Source organism: Poecile atricapillus, chromosome 9 (genome assembly GCF_030490865.1).
Source record: "Poecile atricapillus isolate bPoeAtr1 chromosome 9, bPoeAtr1.hap1, whole genome shotgun sequence".
Lineage (NCBI taxonomy): Eukaryota > Metazoa > Chordata > Aves > Passeriformes > Paridae > Poecile > Poecile atricapillus.
This window is the reverse complement of record NC_081257.1, coordinates 21,682,984-21,708,148: the sequence shown is the minus strand read 5'-3', so window position 1 is coordinate 21,708,148 and position 25,165 is coordinate 21,682,984. Positions and strand designations below refer to the sequence as shown.

General features: G+C 45.2%; 1 protein-coding gene across 4 annotated transcripts in view; it reads right to left on the bottom strand.

The window, feature by feature from the left end:
- CHL1 (cell adhesion molecule L1 like) overlaps positions 1-25,165 on the bottom strand; it is a 126,974-nt gene that overhangs the window by 14,396 nt on the left and 87,413 nt on the right. For all 4 annotated transcript variants that reach the window (XM_058845031.1, XM_058845030.1, XM_058845028.1 and 1 more), the window contains 16 exons: positions 23,335-23,455; positions 20,368-20,552; positions 14,517-14,648; positions 13,819-13,956; positions 13,059-13,170; positions 12,219-12,385; positions 10,539-10,704; positions 9,288-9,412; positions 7,714-7,815; positions 7,305-7,502; positions 6,132-6,202; positions 3,644-3,866; positions 2,330-2,445; positions 1,975-2,179; positions 1,622-1,744; positions 60-239 (listed from right to left, as the gene is read on the bottom strand). In XM_058845031.1, coding sequence (XP_058701014.1) covers positions 60-239; positions 1,622-1,744; positions 1,975-2,179; positions 2,330-2,445; positions 3,644-3,866; positions 6,132-6,202; positions 7,305-7,502; positions 7,714-7,815; positions 9,288-9,412; positions 10,539-10,704; positions 12,219-12,385; positions 13,059-13,170; positions 13,819-13,956; positions 14,517-14,648; positions 20,368-20,552; positions 23,335-23,455 — 2,364 coding nt within the window. The remainder of the gene's footprint in view (positions 1-59; positions 240-1,621; positions 1,745-1,974; positions 2,180-2,329; positions 2,446-3,643; positions 3,867-6,131; positions 6,203-7,304; positions 7,503-7,713; positions 7,816-9,287; positions 9,413-10,538; positions 10,705-12,218; positions 12,386-13,058; positions 13,171-13,818; positions 13,957-14,516; positions 14,649-20,367; positions 20,553-23,334; positions 23,456-25,165) is intronic.

The following is a 25,165-nucleotide window of genomic DNA, read 5'->3' as shown; positions in this document are numbered from 1 at the left end:
CAACATTTCCCCGCTATTCTTAGAGCTCCTCCACACCAAACCAGACTTTGTGAACTTACTGCCTTGGGCCAGCGTCAGCCCCTCCTCGGTGGCCGCCTTCCCGCAGCCCTTGGCCGTGCAGGCTTTGATGTAGAACTTGTACTTGGTGCTGGGGCTGAGCCCCGCCAGGCGCCAGCTCAGCACCGAGCGGTTGCTGACGCTCACCTCGCTCATGGCACCCACCTCGTGCGTCTCGTTGACTGCAAGGGAAGAGAACCTCGGTCAGAGCCATGGAAATGTGTCCTGAGCACCCCCAGGAGGGAGAACTCGGCTGGGAGAGGGGAGGAGGAAGGCTGTGGGACCTTCCTGACAGGGTTAAGTGGGATTTATGTCATCTGTGTCCATCTCCCAGCGGCTTGGTGAGCTGTCACTGCTCTTGGGAAGCTCTCTGAGTGCACATATGCACAGCCTGAGTGGGAGGGAAGAATGATTGTCCCCATCATCATTAAATATCTATGAATTGCTCCTTGCTTTGCTTCCAAACATCTGTGAACTTCTACTGGCAGCTTAGAGGGCGGTTGGTGGGCTGTGAGCTGCTCTGGCTGCTCAGAGCTGGCAGCTGAGGAGGGGTTGTGAGAAAATGGAGAAAGGATCTTATAAATATCTAGAAATATCTGAAGGGAGGTGTCAGAATGTGGACCAGGCTGTGCTTGGTGTTGCCCAGCACTGGGAGGGAACTGATGCCCAGAAGTTCCACCTGGACATGAGGAAAAGCTTCCCTGTGCAGTGACTGAGCACTGGAGCAGGGAGCAGAGAGGCTGCAGTCTCTGCCTCACTGGGGACATCCCAGAGCCATCTGGACACACTCCTGAGCTGTGGGATGACCAAGATGGCTCTGTGGTCCCTTCCCAACTGAACCAGTCTGGGATTCTGCAAATAGATCCACTCTCTGCACATAATCAGCACAAGCAAAGGAAGATCCAGACACCAGCCTGTTGGCAAAGGCAGCTGAGCAGTTCTGCTATCAGCAGAGAAGTGTAAAGTACATGGGGGATTTCTGTTTCCTTTTCCACCCTCAAAGAGCACAAAATACACTGAATTATCACCACACAACTGGTGGTGTGGCAGTCTGGGCTAAGTACTGGGTCTTGCCTGAGGTTGTCTTTGTTTCTCATTTCTTTCCTAGGCAAGAAAGAAAGAAATCCCCTGGAATTTGGTTGTTCTCAGTGTGGTTACTCGGCACCATGTCTCAGGTGGTTCTTTGTGTTGATGCTGAGGCACCTTAGGGGGGAGAAGCTCCCTGACATAATGTGCAGCTCTACATTAATGGGGTTTCATAGAGTGCTTTCATCACAATTCACTTTGTATTAAGTGAGTTTCACCCCAGTAAAAGACATCTACAATTTATGGGTCTTTTTAACCACTACATTAGGTGAAATTATGAAATAATTCAATCAGCCAATAAATGTGGGATGGGGAATGGCAGCAATGGGAGCTTCCATGGGAAAAAGTGCATGGAAAACCTTCAGCTCTGGGAGCTGACTGCAGCCTGCCCTCTGGCAGCCTCTGTGCACATCACACCTGGGAGTTTCCTTAACTAATCCTGCCTCAATTCTGCACCCAAAGCAAACCAGGCACATACTTATCTGGTACTGCAGGACGTAGCCTGTCAGGTGGCCATTGGCTTTCTTGGGAAGCCCCCAGGACAGAGTGACCGAGTCCTTGTCAAAGCTCAGGATCCTGAGGAAACGTGGTTGTTCAGGGACTGGAAGACACAGGGGTGAGATCTCAGAGGAGAGTGAGCAGGTCTGTCCCTACAAATCCTTGTTAAATGAGGTTATAATTCAGCACAACACCCACAGCTCCCCTTTCAAGTGAAGGGTTCCATGAATAATGGAGTTTTTACTATTACCTCAAATAAGGGAATCAGCTCGCCTTGTCCCAAGCACAATTTCAATTTATGTCCCTCCATCCCATATTTTCCTCTTGTCTTACCTCCTTCTGGAGTTTCAAACACCACGGGGGAGCTCTCAGGGCCATCTCCTCTGGAGTTGAAAGCCAAAACTGTCAAGCGGAATTCACTGAAGGGCTCCAGGCCAGGAATCATCCCATAGTTCCTGTCTCCTACAAAGGTCAGGAAGTGTTTCTCTGGGTGATGCCTCTTTCCATCCAGCATGTTTTTTGTTTTCCACCAGTTGACCTGCGAGGAGATTGGGATTTCTAAAACAATTTATAGTGTATGGGGATGATCACGATCTCTCTCACCTTCCCACAAATGAGAGATTGCAATCTGGAACTCATTTAATAATTTATTCAACTACATACAAATATTTATAGAGAATTTTGTAACCTTGTAGCCTTTTAAGTGCCCACGAACTCTGTCCCTTGGTATCCCAAACCAGAAGACTTTCACCAGGGTGCTGTTCACAACCTCCACCGACACGCCCGAGGGAGCAGCATCTGGAACTGTAAAAACAAAAGTCCCAGGTGTTAAAAACACTTCCAAGAGCCCAGATTCACACTGTTCTCAGCTCCAGGCTTGGCTTTCCGGCTCCAGCTGTGCCACTTCATGCAGTCTCACCGCAGGCAAGCACAAAGCCATTCCACCTGCATCCAGTGGGTGGAATGGGCCAATAAATATTATTTTCCTGTATTTTTCTGCTGAGGGTTGGGATACGTGTGCATTGGGACACATGAATTTCTACACCAGTATTTATGATTTCCTGTTTCAAGCAATGCTTACAGCAGTGAGAAGAATAAAAAAAATGATTAACACAGCACTCAAGAAGGCAATCATAAAGGTTTTTTTTATAATCAATTTCATTTTACAACTAAGCTCATTAAACAGTAGGGTTTTAATCACTGCATAACACAGAGAGCTATTACAGTGCCTGAAAAAAAGGAGGCCTTGATCCATTGACAACTGAATTGCAAGGAAGATTTTCCAGTGGTAGATGTAAAATTAGACTCATCACAGAGAGACAAAGAAAATAAACATGCTGTGGAGTTTCTTTCTTCTCGTTCATGCTATTCACCACCTCTTCTGCACCACCAGACCTTCCTGTTCCCACCTCTGGGTGGGCAGTGGGGAGTGTCTGACCACCACTGAGTCCATTTCCAGCCCTGAAACTCCACCTGGGAGCCATGGAGAACCATGGGGCAGAAAGCCAGGCTGGAGAAGATGGCACATTCTTCGGGGACTCACGGACAAGGTAACACCAGCACACGTAGGGGGAAAGTGGCATTGTCTGTAAATTCACTCAAACACCCAGTGCCTGCCAGTTTGTCTCCAATTATCTGAGTATTTAACTTCTGACACCCTTAAACTGTTGGGTCAAGCCTCAGAGAACCCAAAGATTTTCCTCCGACCGAGTACAACACGACTGCTACACTTCAGAGACTTCTCATGGAGTGTGGCCTTCAAACAAGTACCCAGACTGAGCCAACAACTGAGATTAATGAGAGCACAAGCCACCTTTCCAAAAAAACCCCTCACACTCCAGCAGGCTGGCACCCAGCACGGGTCATGCCCATGCCTCATGGAGCCCATCAGGCTGAGCACTGGAATTCCAGCAGCTCCGGGCTGCCTAATCCATCACTCCACACCCCAGCGTTCTGCAGCACAAGAAGCCCCCGTTTTTACAGGCAAGTTCCCTCCACTCACCATCCTCTCCTGAATATCCAATGGTGACGTTTGGTTCGGGGCCAGATCCTAAATTATTCACTGCCTGGACTTTGATCTCGTAAGGCACGAAGGTGGGCACGTTCCGCACGCTCAGGGAGTGTTTCTTCACCAGCTCCTCGTTCCAGTCGGTCTCCACACCCCGCTGCCTCCAGCTGACTTTGTACTCCAGCCCCGGCCCGTTCCTCTCCACGGGCTTCAGTGGCTGGGGAAAAGTTAAAAGAGATCTTGTCCACCTTTGTTGGAATCACAAAGCAGCAGCCGAGGGGAGGGGAGGTAATTTTGGAATGTGTGTTACAGCACTGGGAGAGAAAAGGGGTGAAAACCCCAAGCTTTTTGCTGTCATTTGAATTTGAGGCTGATTGGAACAAGAACATCATGACTTCAAGAGAAAGGAGGGCGAAAGGCTTGGATTAAAATCCAGATTAATTGCTAGGAGCCGTATTTCTGCCTCCTACACACATCAGGTTTTGTTTTGCCACAGGTTTTCCTGTGTGAGGTAAAACCCCACGCCTTCAGCACAACCGAACTGCAGTTTGGCATAAGGCTGTGTAAGCCTTTTAGCAGAGATAAAATTTGCATTTTGTCTTAGAATTTTATGTAGCACAGTGAGTTGGGTCATTAAAATTTAGATTTGTTCTAACTACACACCAAATGCTTGAAATTACGCCTGGACATTTAATTTGCAACTGCTGGGCCACTCTGCTTTTACCAATCAGCTGGAGAATTCATCCCAGCAGGGTTTCCAGCTAATTAACATGAAATTATAAAATATTAGATGTATGGTAGTATCTTGTCATACATCCTCAAGTTGAGTTTATTTCTCTGAAAATGAACTACTTTAATTAAGAAAGTTAAATAATGACCTACCCTACCAAAAATGCTACACACTGAAACAGCTGCAGGTGTTACCCACCATACAGGCTGCTTTTAATAATATTTAAATATAGGCAAATATGAAAGATAGTATAGCTGATTTGTATCTAAGAGGTCTGACAGGAAATAGCATCAAATACCAGAAAAAAGTGATTTCAATTTGATGTTCCTCATGCATGGGGAGACCTAAATTTGGGGGACCTGAAAAAATCCCCACTGATCTCCTCTGTTGTGAGGACCTTTGGGCGCCTTTCTCACAGGCACCACCTCTGTGGCAAAGATCCTGGGAATGGGATTTGCAAGGAAAGCTGAAGAAGTAAGAAATTCCTCCTAAAAAAAATGATTTCTTGTATAGAGTTAAATCACAGCGCCACTTGACTCTTATTTTGATCTTCCTTAAAGCTGCAAATCCTTGGCTAAAGATCCCAGTCACTAAAGCTCAGCTGGTCTCTTAATCCAAAATAGGCAGATTAACATCATTCTGCAGCCTTTGTCTGTCAGAAATAGATTGTGCAGTGCCCAGCAGTTCCTCTGAAAAGCACACAGGAAATGCCATAAATAAATGAATATCCTGTTTAACAACATTTTAATGATTCAACAAGATTTAACCAAGCCTTTCCATCCCATTCTCTCCTTTCAGGCTCAGCTTTCACTTCCACTTTTGCCCTGTCTGAGCAGTGATTGTGAAGTTTCTGGTGCTCAAAGATGTGTTTGCCATCCCAGTATTTCCAAATAGACACACTGGGTACTAAAACTCTGCACTTCATTGATTCATTAAAGTTGAAAAAGACATCCAAGATCAAATCCAATCTTTTCTGAGAGGCAGCTGTCTCCCCTAACCCTGGGCTAAAAATCCCATTCCAATCCAAGCCCATGGATCTTGAGGGCCATCTCCTTTTGGATGCAATTATACCCCAAACCATGACTTCCCACTGGGGAAACATTTGTTGTTCTTCGTTGGGAGCAGCAGATTGAGGAGTAAATCTCATGCAAATTGTGTGCATTTCCAGCCTCAACAAAAACCTGCTTCCTTCCACAGTTGTGGATATTTGTGCTAAATGAAGGAACACATAACTCAACTGCTGGCACAGAAGCTCGAGGCTTAAAACCCAGGAAATTTGAAGTCTGGAAACCATCCTCAAGACTTTTACATAATTCCTTTGATGCACATCACAGGCTTTGGAGGTTTATCCACATTCCTTTAGTTCCTTGGTGTAAAAATTCAAGCTCACATTCTCTTGGGCAAGGGATCTGTGGCGTTTTTAAACTTCCAGGCTGGAAGGGCAGAAGCCATGAGCCACCCATCCCTTCCCTGGGCCTGGCTGGTAATTTTAATTGCAGAGAAGGGTAATACCACAATAATTTGAAGCTGTTTCTTGCAGACAAGAAGCAGAGAAGAGCAAATTTTGATGAATTCTCACTATGCTTTACAGGAGTTCCATATTTTTTTAATATCTTGTGAAGGTGGACATAAAAAACAGTCTTTTGAAACAAAAATGATACTGGGGTTGAAAATCCAGAATACATTTAAGTCAAATTCAGCTTTCAGAAGAATAAAGGATCGTTCCTATAGGATTTGCTAATCTTGCCTTACCTCCCATTTCATCACCATTTCATTGGGTTCAGAAGCTTCAACTCGGATGTTCTCTGGGTTTTTATCTGGAGCTGAAACCACACAGGTGACAAGGTCAGTTTGCACACCCCATTTATTTGCAATTAGCATTTAAGTGCCAAAAAAGGATGGGAAATTCCCCTACTAGTGAAAAACACTTAAACAAAAAGCTGATGGGACCCAAACCCGTCGTTTATGCAGTTTGGATTCCTAAGTGCCCCTCTTGGTTGGAGCCACCAGCTAACTCAGAACTGTGATTTTTGGATTTGAAAGCACCAGATGTGGGGGGATTGTAAGGAAGAGCTTTTTCTCCCTGTGGGGATACCAAACAGAAGGGGCATTATTAGACATCCACACAGCTGGAAAGCTGAAAAAGGACCTGAAATTGGTGTAAATGGGGAAAAAAAGAGTGAAAGTGCCAAGGAATGCAAATGCTGTGCTGAACAGTTGGCCTCTAAAATGACTTTTGGGGAGAACATTTTCTGCCCCACTGAATGCTCTGTAAATGGAGATTTTTTGACAAGCTTAGTGCTCCTGAAAGGCTCCCTGTAAACCCAGCCCTTCTCCAGGAACTGTTTGTCCATGAAGGTCTGCAAAGGGTGGAAAATCAGCAGAGTGAGGTGCTGGAGGTGTAGGAAATCCCAGCAGTGTGGACTCCTCCCTTTGGCATCCTTAGGAATTTTATATAGAGCAGCAAGTTGGGTCATTAAAATTTAGATTTGTTCTAGCTGCACATCAAATGCTTAAAACAACGCCTGGACATTTGATGTGCAACTGCTGGGCTGCTCTTTTTTACCAATCACTGAAGAATTCATCCCAGCAGGGTTCCCATCTCATTCATATCTAAAATATCAGAATATGGCTTGTCACGAGACATCCTCCAGCTGATTCTACCTCTCTGAAAACACACTGCTTTAATTAATACAGTCAATTCAAATGATCACCTGCCCCACCAAAATTACTGAGGGTTATTCCAGTTCCACTGAAGCAGCTGGGGGTGATTCCCACCACAGGACTTTTAATAATCCCTGAGGCTGCCACTGAGCAGTGCAAGTGACCCTGATTTCTTCACGCCCTCTGGAGCACGGGAGGGCACAGATATTCCAAATAAAGCACTGAAAATACGAATATTTAGGAAACCAGAGTCAGGTTTACCAGCTGGAGGGGTGGCATAGCGCAGGGATGGTTTGCTGGGCTGGCTCCTGCCCACGGCGTTGACGGACACCACACGGAACTGGTAATTCACATACGGGGCCAGGGACAGCAGGGCTGTGGTGTCATTCCCTGGCACTCTGCTGAGCTCCTGCCACCTCCCTGGCTCCCAGCGGTTCTCTTCAAACTCTATAATTGATTCTGGGAAGGAAAAAAAGACAAAAAAGGGGAAAAAAGATAAAAGAAAACCAACTTAATGTGAACAGCGCGGGTGAAAATGAACTTACAACAAATGAACTGTCATAGTTAAGTGACTAAACCTGGCCATCAGCAGGGTTTGTGTCCTGTGACAACCAGGACATGCCAGGATTCTGAACAACCCTACAAAATTATGCTGGAAACCCCTCCCTACCATTAACAGGGCTGTTATGGCTGGCCCCAGCTTTCCAGGAGAGCCGAACGCTCCGGTTTTGGTTTTCCGAGAGCTGGAGGTCTTCTGGTGGGTCAGGAACATCTGAGAAATAAAGAAGAAGTGTCAGGAGCACAAGCAAGGTATTTCTGTTTGTCCTGGCATTTTCCAGAGGGTTGGAACAGCAGAATCAGTGAAGATGGTGGTGAAATACCTCCTGATTTCAAGATGGACAGATTGTGGAAAGTGGGAATTGCTTTGAAAAACCCCGGATCTCCTGGCGCTGTTTGTTAAACACACAACAAAGACTTAGAATTATTCTAAATTAATATTTATTTTACTTTTAGTTGCCCCTAATCTGACGTCTCCATTTCGTTCTTCAGTCAGCCCACAAGTCCTTGATTGCAAAAACTTGAATTTTTCACTTGGAAAATAACGGATGTTGTTAATTCACCAAGACCTTTCTCACAAGCAATAACAAGGGAAAAGAGCTCAAAACTGTTTTTCTTCTTCTGCAAAGCACCTTTTTAAAAAGGAACAAAGTGCTTTATAAAATTTTCATTAGTGAAGTAACGAATAGTCTAAAAACTTTTTGAATTATACAGCACTGAAGGACACAGCACCATAAATAATGTGCACAGCATCTTCCTAATTTACTATTTACTGAAAAATATCACTCCTTTAAAGTGAAAAAACATCTTGAAGGGCAGATTGACTTATTTCTTGTTATAATCACTGCCAGCAATAAATAAAAACGCAAAATGAAGCAAAAATAAATGTAATTAAAATGATGCAAAGCTGTCAGAGAATCATGAAGTCATGGAATGGTTTGGGTCGGAAGGAACATTAAAGATTTATCTAATTCCAGCCCCCTGCCATGGGCAGGAACACCTTCACCTAGACCAGGCTGGCCAAAATTGTGACCACAGAGCAGAATTTTGGCTGCTGGCTGCTGCCCTTGGGTACAATGGGTGCACAGCACTCCCAAAGTTCATCCTCTTAATTCCGAGCGGTCCTTCAGGGAGGGATGCAGGTTGTGAGGATGCTCTCACAAGGCCAAGCTTCAGAGCCAGGGGGTCAAGGCTCTTCTCTGCTCTTTGCCCCTGGACAGTCATTTATGCTCATGTTCACAGATGTAATTTATTCCTTTTAGGTGCTTAACTCGCACTGATCTTCCGAGGAGCTGCACATCCAATCTTGGCCTGGGTGGCCTTCAAAAAATAGTCCAACTCCTGTGCAAACCTCCAGTGAAGTGAAGGGCTGGCCAAGGACTTCAAAGCAGGAGCAGAACCATTCTCAGTATGCTCTTACACCCTCCAGCCTGGGCAGCTCCTGCAGACACTGACCTGAGGCAAAAATTCTGCCTCCTCTTGCTACACCAAAGATGAAAATAAATGGAGTTTGTGTCAGCATCGCTGCTCCTGGAGATAAGGGACAGCACAGCAGAGGTTAAGGAGTGAGAGGCTCTGTGAAATTGGGTTATTGAGGCGCTGTGAAAAGAAGCAAAGAAGCAGAAGTGCTGCAGTGGCAATTCCTGCTGCAAGGAGCTGTTTCCACATTGGAAAAATCGACCTTACCCAGAACAATCAGCTGTGCCTCAGCCTCAGCAGTGTCCAGGGCAGTGCTGGCCACACATGTGTAAACTCCCTGATCCTCCAGGAGCACATTGGATATGGACAGGGTATCCCTGTCCAGAATTATCCTGCAGGGGAGAAAAAAACACAAAAAAGAGGTAATAAGGATGAGAAAAATTCATAAGATGAGTACGACACACACAGATGTTCTCTGAAAAATTGTCCATAAAAGAACTTGGCACGGGACATTTTCATTAAATAGCTGCACACTGGGCCTGTTACATTAAAATGTAATTGTGGCTCTGCTCTACACTGTGCTGAGGACTATTATTTGTGTTTTGTGGCAATTTAGCCCCCGTGGCCTGTCAACCCTGCCCTGAAAAGAACCACACTGAGATGCACTGGATGAGCGCCTGGGACATAGGGTTTTGGCACATCATTAATGAGACAAATATATGGGGTTTATGATGGAATTTTTGAAAGACTGAGGGAAACTGAGCATTCCCAAGGCATTTGTGTCATGTCCAGGGAAGCTGCCAAGAATCCAGGGCCATGGGCTCCGTGGCAGACGTGGAATTTCCATGGCATTGCCTCACCATCCTACCAGGGCTCAGTGGGATTTTCAGCCTCTCCAGTATTTAGGAAACATCTCTCTCCTGTGGTAATTAATAAAGACATCTGATTGCCTGCTGTGGGACCCCTCTATGGAATAAAGGCTGAGCTCCAGCCCATTGAGATCAATGGAAACCCAAAAATAGGGCAAAATTCCTGAACCTGCAAATCCTAAACTCATACATCAGAAAAATTTATGACAGAACCCATGAAACCTGTTTACCATCACTTCAACATTGCAAAGACTTTGTTTTGGCCAAGTAAGTGTAAACTATAAGAAGATACAGGTTCTACTCAAGTGGAGAAAAAACCTGCACTGGGGTCAGGGTTGTGTTTGGCCAACATTTATATTATACATAAAATACAGATATGTATTATGTATATATGAATATATAACTTTATACCCTGCTATGATGGTAACAGAGTTAATAAACCCAAACCCACTTGGCTCAAAACTCACACTGCTGCATTTCTATTTAGATGTGCATAAAATGCAGATTTATTCACGTGTCACATGAAGAATTCTTTGCAGACATAAATTTGCATTTCAAGCTATTAAAGGCTCATGTTTAATGAAACTCCAGCTCCAGCACCAGATTATCCAGCTGAGATCAAGAACAGCCTTGTTCCTTCCCCACTCACCTGCCACCTTCCGTGCTGTTGACTGGCAGCTCATCTCCATCCTTCCTCCAGGATAATTTAAAACTGTGTTTCAAGTGGGAATCATACTCAGCCTGACATTTCAATAAAATGGAATGTGATTTCAGCACTCGGGGGCTCTTTGGAGTAACAACAAGTTTTGTAGCATCTGATTGATCACAGAAAAACACTTTGATTAGGTGAGAGAGGGGCTATTACATCAAATTTTCACCAAGCACTTCATCTACACAAATCAACCTCAGGAGCAACAATCATGTCTTTTTTCTGTTATATACACAAACATTTCAAGTGAAGGATGGTGGGGTTTGAAATAGATATTTGCCAGGATTCCATTTCTTATCTTGAAACATTTTTTTTTATCTTCAAACGTTTTTTATCTTGAAACATTTTTTAGTTTGCTCCAAACCAAAGAGCTCCAGAAAAAAAAAAAAATCCACAAAAAAAAAAGTCCACAAGAAAAAGGTTACAGGTGAAAATCCTTGTTAGAAGCCTGTCATGAAATGGATGATAAAAAAAAGCTTGAATATGATTTTTATGTCTAATTGACATTTGAAATAAGCTTTGGCAAAGATCCAAGAAAAATTACAAGCTTATTAAAGTCAAGTGAGAAAAAATTATTGCAATCAAGTTTGTTCTTTTAATTGACTGTAATCTGAATGCAGAAACAGATGAATAAGTAAGAAGAAAGCACTTAGCTGAATTTATTTCTGCAGTGAAATGTTGCTCTGTGAGAATTTAATTGTACATTTTCATGTTTATTATCACTGTAAAATTCCCAAAGCCAAGGGAGTGGGTGGAAATGGAACACAAAGAGTGGGCTTATTCCTCAACTTTGTCACAGCAAACCTACATCAGAGAGCTTTGCTAATTGAGGATTTAAGTTCTGTTTTTTTTATTGACAAGCCCTAAATCTTAAGTAAATTTGTAGAAAAGCCATTAAATGTCAGCTGTGTGCCCAACAGGAGCTGCCCACTGCCATCAGCCCCTCCAGGGAAAACCCCTCCTGCTACCAACCACACAAATCCCTTAAAACAGAGCTGCAGAACAAGGGATGGATCTAAAATTTATAAGTAAACACATCTTTTTTTTTTTCTCTTTTTTTTTTTTTTCTCTGTTTAAAAATATTTATCAACAAACACGCAGAAGCCCGGTGCAAAGTCCTTCATCCAGCAGCAAGGTGTTGGTGTCCACTGTGGGAGTTAACCCAGTTTGGGATGTGCCTTCTGATCAACAGATGGGAAGGAATTTTAGGGAAGGGAATCCCACAGCTGAGGGAGAAGCAGGAACACATCTGGATCAACAAGGATCCCACCAAGCCCAGGAGCACAGGGAAGGCTCCCAAGGGTCAGCCGAGAGTCTGTCCTGGGTGTAACAGGGCAGTGACAAAAAGGAGGGAAAATCCTTTCAAGATAATGTGCAAATGCAAATTTTTGGTGGTTTGTGCAGCTTCTGCAAGCATCCAGAAGGAAATGAGCACCATGTATGAGCATGGAGAAATCCAGCTGAAAAGTTGGGACTATTTTAAAGGCCACATACATATGCGACAATTTCAGGCCATAATATCCAAAGAATCCCTAAAGTCACAGAATAAATCTGTACCCTGGACTTAAAACTGGAGACATAAAATCTTAGCAGCTGTGAAAGTTTTTTTTCTCTTCTCACCCCTTATATCCAGATTAGCAGTGATTGCTCTTTTCCCCACGGAATTTGCAGCCCAGCAGGCGTAGGATCCCGAATCCTCCTTCTTGGTGTCCCTGATCTCCAGGGTGCCGTTCTTGTTCAGCTCGTAGCGAAACGTTGAAAGGGGCTCTATGCTGTCATCCTTAGTCCTACAGACGATAAAAACAGGCCTGGGTTACTGCAGGAAGTGTTAGTTCATGGTTAGGGGTTATTGCAGGGGAATTTTGGGACTCGGCTCTGCCCCTGAGCAATTGAAGTCAGGATTAGTGAGGCGCTTTATCCACACACAGCAAATCATAACGGGACTGAAGAGTCCTGCACACCAAACCCACAGGGACAGAGTCAAAAAATTCTCTAAAAGACTGTCTTTAATCTACAGCTGCCACCTGCAATTTTATTGCACCTGTCACCTGCTGTGACAATCCTGTGATTTCCACCCCATGGAAGCATGTCCAGGTAAATGTGTCCTGTAAGTCACTGCGTTTCCACCTCAATAACGTGTCCAAACTTGAAGAGTTGCCAGCATTAAACTGATGAAGCTGCAGCAGGATTTGGCTATAAACAGGGTGGTTTTGCTTATTGTATAGCCTGGCATTTGTCTCAAGCAGGTATTGGGGACTTCCAGGAACTCTTTTTTTTCCTACACAGTTCTTCAGAATTCTTAAAAGATCATTTAAACACAGGAAATGTACATTATATATAGATTTGTTGCAGATTTCTGTTCTTAATTCCATAGAAATAATAACTAACAGACTCTGCAAACCTGGGAAAGCCTGCAGGAACTTGTTCCATATTAAAAAACACTGATTCTCAGTATCTTACCATCTGACATCTGCTGCAGGTGAGGCAAAGATGTCACAGTGCAGGAAGGCGCTGTAACCCACGACCGTGGCGTAGTTTTCCTCATCCGGGGTCAGTATCAGGGGGGCAATATCTGCAGGAGAGGATGCAAGGTGAGCAGCACTGCATTGCACAACTAGGAATACAAATATTGGCCCTGCACCTTCCCCTCTTCCAGCAAGGGGGAGAGGCTGAGGTGTTTAATGGGAATTTCACAGCTGTTTGGAAGAGCTGCACTGAGCAGCTGAGCTCTCAGAAGCCTCACTGACAGAGATAACAGGGGTTTACTGCTGGACATGTCAGAAATTGAAACATCCAGGAGAGAAAACAGACCCAGTTCTGCTGCCTCCAGAGATGTTTTTTATTAAATAAATTCCCCTCACTCCCTTTCTTCAAAGAACAGGCTGAACATCACAACTGAAATCAAAGATTAAAAATACACTTAATAATTCAAAACCAGTGTTGTGGTCACAGTTCAGTCCCCAGTGGTTTCACTGTGTTTGAACTCAGGTTTTTAAGCTCAGCTACAAACATGTTTTTAAAACAGCTGAAAGCTCAGGATTGTCTAAGCACATAACACTGCCTGTGATAAAACCTGTTGCATAAATTTGGTCAATATTTCTTAAAATCTGGGGCCAGTCCAAGGGAACCATGAGATGTTGCCAAGCCCCAGGCTGCTCTGAGGATTCAGCCTGGGGTTGTTGGGTGTGATCTCTGGGAGGGGACAGCCCAGGGGACTCACTGAGGACGTTGACGTTGGCGCTGGCCAGGATGGTGCCGTGCTTGTTGGTGGCCTCGCACTGGAACACGGCGCTGTCCTGCAGCTGCAGGTTGGTCAGGCTGATCTCCCTGGTGGAGATTCTCCCTCGGAAGGTCCTGCCTGGAAAACACCAGATTGTGTCAGGAGCTGGAGGAACGCCGTGACTGGGGAGCTCCCAGGCTCTCCTCACTGCTTGGAAGCCAAGGGAAAGAACATCCTGAGGATCCAACCATGACCTTGCCCAACAGCTGGGAGTTCCAGGGTTCTGCCTTTGCCAGCAGTCCCGTGGCCTGAGGAAAGTGCTCCAGGGCACCAAATTCTGGTAAATTCACCACAGAGACTTTAAAAATGATAATAATAATAATACTGCTCCACCAGTGCTCCCCAGCCACTTGAGCTTATGCAGAAGCACAAAGCTTGAGCTGTCCCAGATCTCCAAAAGATGGGAGAGTTACAGGTGAGGCAGAGGCAGCCCCTGAAAAGTATCACTGCTCTACATGTGAATTGTTCACCACCATCCTCTTCAAGAATCCTATTTAAATATCCGTTTATTCAAGTAAATAAACAACTCATTTCTAAAGAGGTGCCAAACCAGACAATCACTCAGTGCATTAGGACTTGTGGGTCCCCTCAGACTGGGGGGTACAGAGGCACAGCCCCCCTGGAGGAGCACCCCGTACCATCGATGGGCATCCCATTGAGCTTCCACTGGATGCTGGGCTCGGGGTTCCCGATGGCCTCGCACAGCAGCACCAGGTTTGTCCCCACGCTGTAGACACCACCTTCGGGCTTCTTCAGCCACTGGGGAGGCTCTGGGAAAAGAGACAGAACAGGGATCAGCTGGTGACTTTTGGTGCTACCTAAAAACAGAGGCCAGGCAGAATTAAGGGAATAAAAAACAGTTCTATTCACTGAAGGCCTTCAGGGACATTTAGGGCAGACAAAATCCCCCAGGGGCTGCACCCAAAAATGGTCACAGGTTTCACACTTTATAAGTTTGGTCCATTTGCATTTTGGGGGTTGATTTTCCAATTCCAGCTCAGGTAATGAAGTCATTCACCCCAAGTTTGCTGCCCCCAAGTCCCTTTTGTTTCCATCTCTGGGGCCTGAGGCAGTGAGGTGTCCTTGATTGCCAGGCCTGGAGAGGAATTGCTGTGTCTGCCCAAAGTGGGGAAGCAGCAGCTGGCACTGGGTGTGGAGTTTGGAGTTCTGCACTAAAGAACTGCAGGGTTACAAACAGATGAGAAATAGAAAAGCTGAAATCCTAAGGCAGCCCAGTCAGAGCCCAGCGAGTGCCTGTGCTGTTGCTGGGATTCTCCAGGAGATGGCAAACGCCACCAACACTTCCCAGCTCTCAGCCCATCCCCGGGCTCAGCTGGATTCCTTGTACTTCCAGCGCAAAGGAAAGGCAAAATTAGCATCAGCACACAGCAATCCTGTCCTGCAGGCTTGGTGAGAGCCAGGCAGGGCGGAGGAATGGGCAGCGCTTATCCAGGTGGGAAACGGATGGACACGGGACGGGAGAGGCTGGGAAGGAGGGAATGGCTCGGCACTTCCACAAAAACCCTCCGGTGTGAGTGTGATCTGTGAATTATGGTGAGGCTATTTCAGCAAGGCAAACAAGGTGTGAATATCCATCCAGCTCGAATCCTCCTCTCTCACCTTTCCTGGGAGCTGACAGAGCTCCAGGACAGGACTGACCCACCTGCCCCTCTCCCTGTGCTGGGGAAATGCTCCATCACCCTGAATTCCTGTTTATCCATCCTGCAGACCGGAGGCTGAGCCACAGCACATTTAGGAATGGTAAAACATTCTCTCATCACGGGGGATGAGAGGTTTGGGTGCCCACAGGGTGGTGGTAGAGGAGCAGCCGTGTGCTGCTGCTGCTGCATTCCCTGTGCTCGCCTTTCCCAGCTATTCCAGGGAAGCTCTGGGAAAACTCCTCTGCAGAGCATCCCTGAGCATCAGGTACCCAAACCTTGCTGGGAATAGATATCCATAACGAGGGAGGGGAGCTGAAGGGGAGAAAAAGAGAATTTATCTCATAAATGCTTAATTCTGACTGAACACAGGTCCATGAGCCTTCAGTGGGCAGCCTCAACACGAAACACAGCCTTGAATTCATCATTTCCCCTTGAAAGGCACCAAACCTAGAGGATTTAACACCAGACCTGACACTGCCTCTTCTGCAAGTGCTGGGGAGATCATGGGGCCTCTTTTGCTATTAAAAAAGTGAGCTAATGTAGGGAAAACGTGAGGATTCATTAGTTAATACTCATAAAGTGCCCTGAAGATTAACAGAGCTGTTGCCTGGTAATACAGCAACAGATGTTATCAGTGAGATATGCTAAAGCAGAACATCACTGCTCCCATTCACACAGATATTTATAAAAACCACCCTAAAGTGTGATGCACTTCCACAGCCAGCCCAGCGTTCCCACAGGAGAGCACCCAGGAATGGTTTAATTAACACAGAAAGACTGAAATCAAATTCAAGCCACTAAAGATTATTTTAAATGATAAAATCACCCCATTTCCTTCACCCAGCAGAGATTCTTGTACCAACATCCTCACTCAGTGCCACTTCCCATCCCACAGTGACATGACCACGTTTGTTAAGCTTCTTGGTACTTGACTCCAGGGAAAAACTCTGCAAACAGAATATTTTGGTTTTGCAGGTCTTTTTCCTTCTCTCTCATATGGTTTCATCAGGAAAAGATGAGTCAAAGGCATGGAGGTGAAAAGGTTTGTAGCAGTCCTGACTAAATTGTTGGTTTGGAATTTTTCCTCTAAATCTGCCCCAAACTGAGACAGGAAATTCCCTTGTTTTGGAGACACCAGGCACAGACCTGAAGGATCCCTTCCTGTCCCCACTGTGCCCACACTCTGGAGGTGTGAGCTGATATTTGATGTCACTGCTTTCCTTTCTCAGCACTGGAATTGCTGTGGGTGCTCCAAGGAAGAGAAGAGGCTGTGAAGTCAGAGGCAATGAGATTTTGCCAGGTGTGAAAAGCAATTTCACAGAAAGGCTGAAGAACCTCTTTCCCACGTGGCAGATGTGCTATACCCCTTAAAGTATACAAAATATAACAAAATAGACACAGATTTTTCAGCAGCTACAAAATCCAGGGGTTGGATAGGCAAATAGTTAATCTGGAATGGCAAATATTTCACTGCATCATTTATTCTTCCTGGTAAGAGTTATCAGTTTGCTCCTGCTGATTGATTTCTGTCTTTATGGGAAATACTGGGAGATTCAGAAATGAAAATGATCTAAAGTGGGCATCTCCTGCATCCTTCTGCAGCAGAGCAGGATCATCAGCATCCAAAAAATCCACAAAGGATCCAAACCTTCCCTCAGCCTCTCTCACTGTGTTTTCCCATCAGTAGAACAAATTTGGGACATCTAACCAGCTTCTGCCTTGCTGCACTTTAACTCTCCCCTGTCTTCCATCACCCCCAAAGAAATCTGTGGAGAAATTTCCTTTCTGAAGGCTGTTGTGCATTCCCCAGGTGTAAATTCTCCTAAATTAAAGATATCTCTACTATTTTTTTCTCAAATGCCATGATTTTGAGCTCTGTGACCATCTCTGTTGCCTTCTGACTTTTCCTGAAAGAGGTAAAATTGCAAATCTGCTTACTTTAGGTGAGGCCTTCTCAGTTCTTGGCGGTCTCGTACAACAACACTTTTCTTTCTTTTCCAGGATGATTTTTGCCTTTTCTGCCAGACTAACACTTGCAGTGATGTTCCTTTAGCCATCCAGTGGATTCTCCCGAAAAACCCAACCAGGCATTTCCCAGCCTGTGCTGATGAAGCCAATTAGCGCTGCCTGGTGAGAATTGCTCTGCACTTGTGCTTACTGAAGCCCATCCTTTTTATCCCACTCCACTTTCCCAATTTGTCAAGTTCCCTTCCAATTCTCCTCCCATCTTCCCAAAGGCTGGGAATCCATCCCACTCCAGGGCCAGCAGCAGCTGCTGTCGCCACCTTGGGCTCTGCATCCCTCTTGGAGCAATTTTCCAGTGGAACAGAAAGTTTGAGCCTGATTAAAACACCCAGTTCTGCTTCCCATTAATTTAATCTCTTTTCTTTTGCTCTGGCTGAGTAATAAAAGTATTCTGAGACATAACTGCAAAGGCCCTTAGCTATGACATTATTACTATAATTAATCATTATATTGTAACAATTATTTCATATTAAACCCCACCTCAGTTGAGATCAAAGTAACTTTAGCTCATTATGATCCTGCAAGATTTGGAGGTTTTATGTTCATTTTCTCTCAGGTTTGGTGAATTACAAACAACAACCAAATAAACACTTGAAGACAAAACAATTTGTGGGCTTGCTCTGCTATTTTTTTAAAAATAATTTTCTCTCATTTGAATAACAACAGTGGGGATTTTGTGTCTGCTCAGGTATTCCAGGCTACATCTTCCCTTGCAAAGAGAGATTAAAATGCTCAAACAGTCAAGCAATTTGCTTGCTGAATATTTTCATATGCTTGGTAATGATTGCCTGAATCTTTGCCCTCAGACTCGCTAGGATTAGGAAGTGGGCTGCATGCAAATATCATTAAAACTGGTATTTAGAAGGGAGGAGTGTTGGTTTGAGGTCCTCAAATACCAGAAAGAAGAACAGAAAACGTGGCACAGTGACAGAAAAACCCTGATTTACACCCCAGCACTCCACTGAGGATGGCTGGAGGTTAAGAACAGATAATTTTCCTTCCATATTTAATTTTCCTCTCCCTGCACACATCCTGTGAGAGGAGCCCAACATCAGCACAGGCTCCCTGAAGCCTCCTGCAGTGAATGCTCAGGATCTGCCCTTGAGTGTGCTGGCAGGAGCTCCTGCAGGAACGATGAACGTGTCCATCCATTTGCTGCTCAGGAATTGCAGCAGTGTTTGGGCTCAGGTTTTCCTTCACACCTGGGATGTGAGGTGACTCCTAATAGGAAGAATCCCTGCTGCTGACAGGAGCCACCATCAGTTACACACATGGAAAATGGATTTAGTAGCAATTGGAAAAGGATTTTTCACATTGCAGTGGCTGCAGTGGGATTATTTCCCTCTTTTCTCTTCTTCTAAGCACTTGTTTGTTAAGAAGGAATAACAATTTGGCAGGAAGTTTTCCTTCCTGTGGAAACTGTGGGAGAAGAAGGTCAATATTCTAAACTACAAAATTAATGTTACTTCTCTGGTATTTTAGTTTTTGCAGCTCCTGCAATTTCTTTGAAGGAAATCGATTTTTTGCAGCCGAGAAAATCATAGCCAGATTGTTAAAATATTCTGCTACAGCAGAGATGCTCCAAACCATCTGGAAGGATTTCTAGGAGTCAGCACTTCCCCTCCACCACAGCTGAGAACTTTCCATGCCCTGGGATCCTCCTCTGCCACACTTCCAGAGAGGGAAAGAGGAGTGCAGGGGACAAGGTTGGGTTGAGCGAATGGAGAGGACTCATCAGCCACTGGGAGAAAATCTTTTCCTCAGCTGCTGAGCAAATACAGGGCAGAGAGCTCAAAGTGCTTTTCTCCCATCAGAAATCTGGTGGCCACAGAGGGATGAGGAGCCCTGATGAAAATAAAGCACTTTGAAGATTCTAGCAGTGTAAAACTGCCAGAGATTTATTTTATTCTTTAAGTGCAGAGCAGAGGTTGGAGCATTTTTCATCAGGCAGATGTTTCCAGCAAGTTTTTCAGCCTCAGGATTCGCAGTTTGTGGTTATTTTTGGGCAGAGAAAGTGGCAGGGAGAGTTCTTGGATCTGCAGTGACTCTTCAGAGCTCTGCTGGCTCCTGGGAAAGGGCAGCTCCACCTGCTCACACTCAGGGTTTGGGGAGGAGAAGGGAAAAAGGAGCCTTGGGTACTCGGTGAGGTGACAAAAAGGGTCATATTTCCATTTTTTTGACTGCTAAAATATAGCAGAAAGCATCTTTTTTACTTTGTGTCACAGGGTTTATGATGCTTTGCAGGGATTACAGAAAACACTCCCAGCTCAGGTTGTGCCTGTACAAAAATCACAGCAAAGGAACAGGGGAAGGAGGCAAGGGGTGGTACCTTGTCTGCTCACTGAATTTTCACAGCCCTCCCTAAGAGCCCACTTTTGGTGGAAACCAAAGAAAAGGACTTGAGCTAAATGTCCCTCTGATCCAGCCCAGTACAGCCATTCTACAGCTTTTAAGAGCAAAAAGAATAATTAGATATTTTTTCTGACCTTCAGCTCAGTACAAGACATTTCATCAATATCTCTGCTTGACTCCCTCCCATCTTTAGAGTATTGAACCTGCTCACATATTTAAATTGTTCCCTGATTTTTAAGGCCTTCATGGTTCAGGGGAAAAACAAAAGCATTATTTATATTTTTTTCTGTTGTAATTTTAGAGGTGCTACTTTGTGCAAACCTTCCCAAATCCATGAGGCCGACATAAATTGCTGGAGTTGCCTGAATCATATCAACAAAGAGCCTCCTTTACTTCCCTTTTCCCACCTTTTTGTCCCAAAATGATAATTTTAGTAAAGAGTACTGAGTACCTTCCACATGCACGTGGAACTTGTGACTGGCGCTGCCCATGGGGTTGCTGGCCGTGCACTGGTACGTCCCCTCATCAGCTGCTGTCACCTGGTCAATCTTCAGGGTCTTCCCAAAATTCTCTGTCTCTGGCTCATCCTTGGGCATGTTCCCCATGACCTTCACCCAGCTGAGATGAGGAGTTGGGCTGAGAACAAAGGGAAAAAAAGAAGATTTTGAGTTGAACGCAAGAAGCTGCTGTGATGTTTCAGGTGGCAGAGCTGCCGGAGCTCACACCCGGGGCTTGGGAGGGGTTTTTAGAGGATTTTGAGCATTTCAAACCTAAGGGTTACACTATACAGCTACCCTACTGCTCCTTGTTCTGCACAGCCCCTGTGAGTGGGATTTTCAGCAGGGAAAAGCACAAAGCTGCATTCCTTGGATGTGTCTTGGCATGGACAGCGGGAAAGGAGCTGGAGCTCATTCCATCCTGCTCCAAAAGGGCACCTGAGGACAGCCAAGGAGGACCAGGCTCCACTGCAGTGCCTCCCTCCCTGCCTGCCTCTTTGGAGGTGGCTGAAGTGCTGTCCCCACCCTTAGAAGATGCCAGAAGTGTCACAGAGCTGGGGACAGACGTGGTTGGTGACCCTGACACCGCACAGGACACGGTGCCAGAGCTGCTTCTCCTCCCGGGCCCGTCTGGCCCCGTGGCTCTGTGCCCAGGCAGGAGGCACAAAGCCCCAGGTAGCCACAAATTCTGCTGTCCCACCAGCTCTGAGCCCTGCAAATATCCCATTATTCCTCATCCCACTCTTGTCCCACAGCCAGCTCCGAGGCCGTGCCCTCCTGACACTGCCACTGCTCAGGGCATCAATCTTTAAAAAATGACAGATTGGAAATGTCCTTAATTCCTTATTTTGCAGTTGGGTGCCCCTGATCCGAGCTCCTTGAAATCAGCTTCCATGGTCTGTGGATACTTGGCAGGATGGATTGGCAGAGATGTAGGCAAAGCTGATCATTTTTCTGCTGAAAACGGGAATTTTAGCAAAGAAAAAAAAACAACATTTTGTTCTAAAAGTTGCATTTTTGAAGGATTTTGATGAAAAGATGTGCTTGGTTATAAGGCAAAGTACTTTGTGTTCTTTCAATAATGACTGCTTAAAAAAAAACAAATCTTTTTCTTCAAAAAATTAAATTTCTAAAGAGTCCTGGAAAATTTTGAGTGAAACAAAAATATTTCTATCTTTTTACCTTTTTCCAAAGGGACTGAAAGACTTTCCTGGCTTTCTCTTCTTGTATCTGATATTCATGCTTGCACATCAAAATTCAGATTTGAGTTTTCCCCAGGTGATTTCCCTATTAAAACCCCTCGGAAACCCTCTAAAATCAGAGTTGTGGCTTTAGGGAGGTTTGTGGGCTGGCAGATTTGCTTGATGGGGAGTGAATTAGACAAGGAAGCGTTGCAACAGGGAAGCAAAACTCACTGCAGATACCTGGAGTGAATCCAACAGAGACAAGTAATTCACCTCCCTTCGGGAATGCCAACTCAACTCCCTGCCAGCTTCCACCAGCAATGCCCTTTCAAGCCCATATGGAAAAACAAAATGCCCTAAACATGTGCAGGCAGATAAATATCCTGACTTTGGAATTTTATGGAGGGAATGTAATTGCAGAGCCTTTAACAGGAATAATCTCGGTGCGAGGCAGAGCCTGCAGCTCCACATCCAGCACCAGGGGACGGTGATTTGCTCTGTCCCAGCCAAACCAGAGGGGACTCTGCTTTCACTGGGGGTTCAGGGGGTGCACAGGTTCTCTGGTTCTCCTTTTGCACTGACAGCCACATGGGACACACTGGGAAGCTGGAAGAGCAAAGGCTGAGCGAGCTGGAGCAGCAGCAATGGGGCTGAGAAGGGAATCACAGCTCCTTGTGAGAGTGGCACTCAACATTTATTCCCAGTCCCTTTCCTTACTTACCCTCATTTTGTCCTGTGTTGTTTACAAGGACAAAATTGCCCTGATTTCCCATCATAAAGCAGCTGTTTTAACCCTTCCCTATATTAATCCTTTCACTACCCAAAGGCAGTCAGCAAGGTGGAGAGAGATCATTTAGAAGAGCTTGGAGTGACAGGACAAGGGGGAATGGCTTCAAACAGAGAAGGTTTAGAGGTGATTTAGGTTTTTTAGGAAAAAACTCTTCCCTGTGAGGGTGGAGAGTCCCTGGCACAGGGTGCCCAGGGAAGCTGTGGCCCCTGGATCCCTGGAAATGTCCAAGGTTTGAGGTTTGCCCTTTGCTGTTGGATTTAGCAGGATCAAATACAGCTGACACTGAATTCCTACATTGCCATGGATTTGTTCCTCGATATCCTGTCATTTGTGAGGACACTGTGGAATGAAGATCCTTTATGGCAATTCTGGATGCTGGGGAATGGGCACAGAAAACAGCCAGGTTCACATTCACACCTGAGCCTGCACCTCCTGCTGTAACTGAGATTATGATTTTTCCCTCAATGGCCCAACCATTCCTTAAAGGATGTCTTGTGCTACATCACTCAAGAAATTTGTTTTTTAAAAAAAGAGTGAGATCTTACACCAGGAAAATCTTAAATTTTGAGCATCGAAACAAAACTGAATTGGCAAAACCAGGAAAAAAAAAAGTAACAGCTTGTGAACAAAAGCACTGAAGCTGATGCTGATATTATTTACTTTCTCAACATCTCAAAAATAGCACTACTGAAAAAACTTCAATTTTTTTAATAGAAGAGTAAAAAATAATTCCATACTTACCCCACTGGGATTTTAATTACTTGTTTACAAGCTACAGCAATAACCAGTACACCACTCCTGCATGCACTCTGTGCTGCTTTACAGGGACAAAAAACTCTGCACAGGAGCTCCATTTAAAACTGCTGCAAAATTTGCAATATCCCTTTTTCTTTGCTCATTTCTACCTCCCAAGGTGATTAAGTTTGTGCAGCATTTTCATTACTCACAGCCCTTCAGCAATACACTCCAGGAGCAGGACACCTCCCTTGATAACAGTGACTGATGAGCTACTGCCAGCAGATTCAGGAGGGATCAGCAGTTTGGGTTTCCTTTCCTTGATAAAATTTGCTGAAAGATAAAATAAAACAGAAGTTAGGTGGGAAGTCTCGGATATTCTTCAATAATGCCACAGACATCACTGCTGACAGAAGGTTCCTGACAACAATTTGTGCCTTTTTTTTTCTATTTATACGCTCTGAGACAAATCCAGGAGCCCTTATTTCCCCTGATAACAGTCAAAAGGGAGGTGCAGTGATATCAACAGGCAGCAGTGCTGGGAAATCCCTTTTCCTACAGTTTTATATCCTTATAAATATCTTTATAACACTTTATAATATATCCTTAGTATCTTCTGCACTGTCTCCATCATCTTTTAAACCTCAGGTGAAACCCCAGCTTTTCCTGACTTGAGCATCCCACAGAACTGTCCCTCCTGCTCCAATTATTAAATCTGCAGTAATGGAGATAAAATTTGTAAGGAAGACTGTAAAAATAATAAAACAAGATTGACCTGTGTTTGATTCCAACAGCCCATTTGTTCCAGCCTGCCAAGCGAGGGTTTTAGGATGAAAGATGCAGGATTCAGTGGCTGTCCAGTTATCACTATCATAACAATTAGCACACTAATGAATCAGTCCCCAAATGGTGCTGGTTCTTAAAAAATAGCCAGTTATGGATGATTTGGTAAAAGACCACATAGATCTCCCTGAACCATTTTCTCATTTTTAATTTTAATTTCCCCTTGTCTCTCTGCAGATCTGTGTCACTGAGCTGCAGCAGAGCACGTTGGTGCCTCTGGACACACTCACACATTTCCCATCTGCCCTCCACCTCCTGCTGCTAAAGGCAGCCAGAGCCCCTTCCCAGCACGAGTTCAGACATCCCTTTGAGGGAAAAGCTGCTCATGGAGTGGCACAAAGCCCTGCCTGTCCTGCTCCCAGGGCTCAGCTCCACGGGCAAAGTCAGAGGAGTGATGAGTGCTCTGGGTTATCCATCCCAAAACACTCCAGCATAAACCCCTTTTCAGAAACCTTGTCTGGCAAAAAGAGGAGGCTAAATGGGGCATTAAAAAAAACCCAAAAAATAGACTTTTAAAAGCCATTTCACCAAAGAAATGAAGAGTCATGAGCTACAGACTCTAAATTTCATCTATTCAAAACAAAAGGAAGCAGGTGGAGGATTGCAGGAATAGCCACCATGCTGCCTGCAAGGAGAGCAGGGGATTCTCAGGATCTGCTCCAGAGAGGGGCAGGGAAAGCAGTGGCAGATGGGAATCCACAGGATGAGAAGTGCTTTGCTGCAGTGTCCCCTGTGCTGGTGACAGACACCACAGAGACAGAGCCACCTCCAGCCACATCGAGGTGATGGGGACAGCCACCACAGGGCACCCAAACTCCATAAATCCCCACCCTGAGCTCATCCTGGAGCAATGCAGCCCCAGGGTGACCCCTGGGACATGAATTCATGCTGTCAAACCAGCTGTCTCATCTCAGAGTCCTCTTAACTGCCAGGAAAAGATCTGGAGCATCCAGCTCTGGCTCCTGTCCTGAATTGATAACATGAGAAACCCAGAACATCAACGTCCTCACTTCCACCTCCTTACAAAGCCCCTTTCTCAAGTAAGAAAAAAAAAACCTGCCATTTTTATTAAAAACCCTGCAGATTGCTCTCAAAAACTACAAGATGAGCCAATTGTGCTCCCTGGACCGGTTAAATCCATCCCATCACAATCAAGAGGCTTTTGTGATGTGTTTTTGAGCAGCTCCCATTTCACCTCAG